The sequence below is a fragment of the Grammomys surdaster genome, unplaced genomic scaffold (assembly GCF_004785775.1).
Source record: "Grammomys surdaster isolate TR1022 unplaced genomic scaffold, NIH_TR_1.0 62, whole genome shotgun sequence".
Lineage (NCBI taxonomy): Eukaryota > Metazoa > Chordata > Mammalia > Rodentia > Muridae > Grammomys > Grammomys surdaster.
The window spans coordinates 1,116,064-1,119,270 of record NW_021604564.1 but is presented as its reverse complement, the minus strand read 5'-3'; the positions used below and the strand labels follow the sequence as shown (position 1 = coordinate 1,119,270).

Genomic DNA, 3,207 nt, shown 5'->3' with positions numbered 1-3,207 from the left:
TGGAGCCCCGCCTAGAATCTCCCAGTGAGGGTCTGGGGCGTGGTCAGGATGGAGCCCCGCCTAGAATCTCCCAGTGAGGGTCTGGGGCGTGGTCAGGGTGGAGCCCCACCTAGAATCTCCCGGTGAGGGTCTGGGGCGTGGTCAAGGTGGAGCCCCGCCTAGAATCTCCCAGTGAGGGGCTGGGGCGTGGTCAGGGTGGAGCCCCCCCCAGAATCTCCCGGTGAGGGTCTGGGGCGTGGTCAGGGTGGAGCCCCCCCAGGATCTCCCACTGGGCTGAGTGTTTTATGTGTAAAGCCCCTGTTAATATGTTCTAGTATGTGGGTTCTAGTCCCAGCATCACACAAAACAGTTGTTAGTGCTTTATAGGAAGCAAGTGTCAGTTGCCTAGGAGTTTCCTTCTGTTTCCCTTCGGAGCTATGTGCTTTTCAGTAGTTTTGTACTTTTAGAGTTTCTAACTCCAGTCTCCTGGGGGGGGCACCCATTCCCCATGTTAACCTGTGAACAGGAAGGGCAAGGGTTCTTTCTGAATAGTCTGTCAGCCTGCAAACATTGTCTTAAAACATATACTGTAATGATGGTGGTGGTACACGCCTTTAATCCCACTTCTTGGGAGACAGAGACAGGCAAATCTCTCTGAGTTTGAGGACGGACTGGTCTACAGAGCGAGTTCCAGGATTGCCAGGGCTACACAGAGAAACTCTGTCTCAGAAAACCAACACGCATATGTTTTATATTAATTTATTTCTATTTATGTGCGTCACAGCATCTGTGTACCACCCATCCAGCTGGGGTTGTCAGGTTAGCCGAAAGTGCCTTCACCTACTGAGCTGTACAACAGTACAGCCCAGAGCTTGTCCGTTTCCATGTTTAACTTGTGTACAATAAGTAACTGTAACTGAAATCCACAGGTCAAGCTATACAAAACTTGAAAGTGAAACTGACTAGAAAGCATAGCTCACACAAACTGTAACCTATCAGCCAATCCAACCAGAATCCAAAGGTTAAGCCAATGAAACCATAAGAAACTGGAAACCGGAAACCATTAACAAAACCAACTAGAAACTACAAAGACGACAACTGGAAATCATAGGTCCAGCAAGCCAGAAACCATACATTAAAGTGACTAGGAACTAGAGGTCAAACCAGTTAACCAGAAACTGTAGAGCAATAAGACAGAACCTGTTTGTCTATTGATACAGGACAGCTTTCTCATTCTTCTCTAGAACATTCTTCTCCTGGGAACCTGGATTTGATTCTGCTGACCAGGAACCTACATTATGGTCTTGAGTTGTTTCAAGACATGCCTACCAGAAAATGCACTGCCCTATTACACTCCCACGTGCACACGTCTACGTGCGGACACACACACACAACCTGTCCCCCGCTCCCCCCAATACCTTATTGAATCTTAACTATGAGCACGTAGTAAGCATCATTGTTAGCTTTCTGCTACTGTAACATAGCTGAGACAGCACGAATAGCTGACTAGTCTCACATGACCTCACGGGACATAGACCTGTATAGTACTAGGTGTTTGTGAAGCTGAACAAGAGGATTAGTTTAGCCTAGGAGCTGAAGCAAGCTTAGAACATATAGGCAGGTGTGTGTGTGTGTGTGTGTGTGTGTGTATGTGTGTGTATGTGTGTGTAAGAGAAAGAGAGAGGGGGGAGGGAGAGAGAGAGAATTATTCTAGTTTTTTTTCTTCCTATTTTTTTTTCTTTTTTTTCAAACAGGGCTTTACTGTGTAGCTCAGGTTGGCTTCCAAAATCCCAATGATCCCCCTCCCTCTGCCTCCCAGGTTCTGAGACAACAAATGTGCCTCTTTGCACCTGGCTTGGGCTAATTGTTGCTGTCTGTTGTTTTGGCCCATGGTTTTAGGGGTTTGTGTACTGATTGCTTGACCCTATTGACTTGGGTTGGTTGGACTGGGGTTCCCATAATCCTCTTCAAGAACACATTTTAAGTGAATGAAAGACCTCTTCTAGGTCTCAACTCTGAAAAGTTCTATTACCTCCCTACAGAGTGGAGGCAAAGATAGATCTTTTAACACAAGAGCCACTGGGAGATACCCCAGAGCCAACTTACAGCAAACACCAGCTCCCTTAAAAACACCACTTGTCCGTCTCCAACCTATGAGACACATCTCCTGGATAGATGAATTTCCCATCAGCCACTTAGGACACTGCCTTCTGTGTTAGTACAGATGCACCCATCAATCATCTCCACCCATCCATCCACCTACCTATCGTCAACCCACAAACCCACCCACACACCCACCTACCCATCATCTATCCACTCACTTACAAAGCCACCCATCCATGTTCCCCCTCAGCCCCTATCCATCTACCTACCCACCATCCAACCATCCATCTACCTGCCCATCTGTCTGTCTGTCCATTCATCTGCCCATCCTCCTCCATACCCCCCCCCACCAACTCCCAACCCAGGCCCTCTCTTTGTCCCCAGGACTAGAGATGAGGATCTTCGGCATATGATTGCGGTTTCTGTGATCTTATGGGCAGTTGCACTGACCAGCTGGATCAGTGACCGTGTACTTTGCAGTTTCTGGCAGCGGATTCACTTCTTCTATCTGCATAGCATTTGGTAAAATACCCCTCTTGGATCCCAAGAATCCCATGTCAGAGTTCAGATGCTAGATGTAGAGGTGTGTCTGGGGTGCAAGAGTGGAAGAAGGACAAGATCCAGACACTGGGATGTAGAGGTGGTGGGGAGAGGCTATAAGGCTGCCTGGACCTAAAGATACAAGAAGACTGGGTAGGGCTGGGGCACCTCTTGATTTCTTACCCCACCCTCTTTTAACCACAGGCATGTCCTCATAAGCATCACTTTCCCTTATGGTATCGTGACCATGGCCCTGGTGGACGCCAAGTATGAGATGCCAGATAAAACCCTCAAAGTCCACTACTGGCCCCAGGACAGCTGGCTCATTGGGCTACCCTATGTGGAGATCCAGGAGAATGACAAGAACTGCTGAGCTCTGCTGTAGTCTCTGTTCTCCGACAAGCCACCTAGTCTCCTGTGTTCTGAGGATACAGGGTAGGATCAGGGTTTCAGTGGGCACACTCGCAGGCCCCACACCCATGCTCCTTGTCCTGCTCTGTTGGCACAGGATGGACTTACTTGTGGCTCAGGCTACTAGTTTGCTGACAGTACCCTGGGCAGGGGCTGCCTGGTGTGTGGAATGAC

At 48.7% G+C, this 3,207-nt stretch overlaps 1 protein-coding gene across 1 annotated transcript in view; it reads left to right on the top strand.

The window, feature by feature from the left end:
• The window catches only part of Acer1 (alkaline ceramidase 1), a 26,707-nt gene extending 23,712 nt beyond the window's left edge, over positions 1-2,995 (top strand). Inside the window, exons 5-6 of the mRNA XM_028755429.1 lie at positions 2,467-2,604; positions 2,827-2,995. Of these exons, the coding sequence (XP_028611262.1) occupies positions 2,467-2,604; positions 2,827-2,995 (307 nt within the window). The remainder of the gene's footprint in view (positions 1-2,466; positions 2,605-2,826) is intronic.
• The last annotated feature ends 212 nt before the right edge of the window (positions 2,996-3,207 follow it).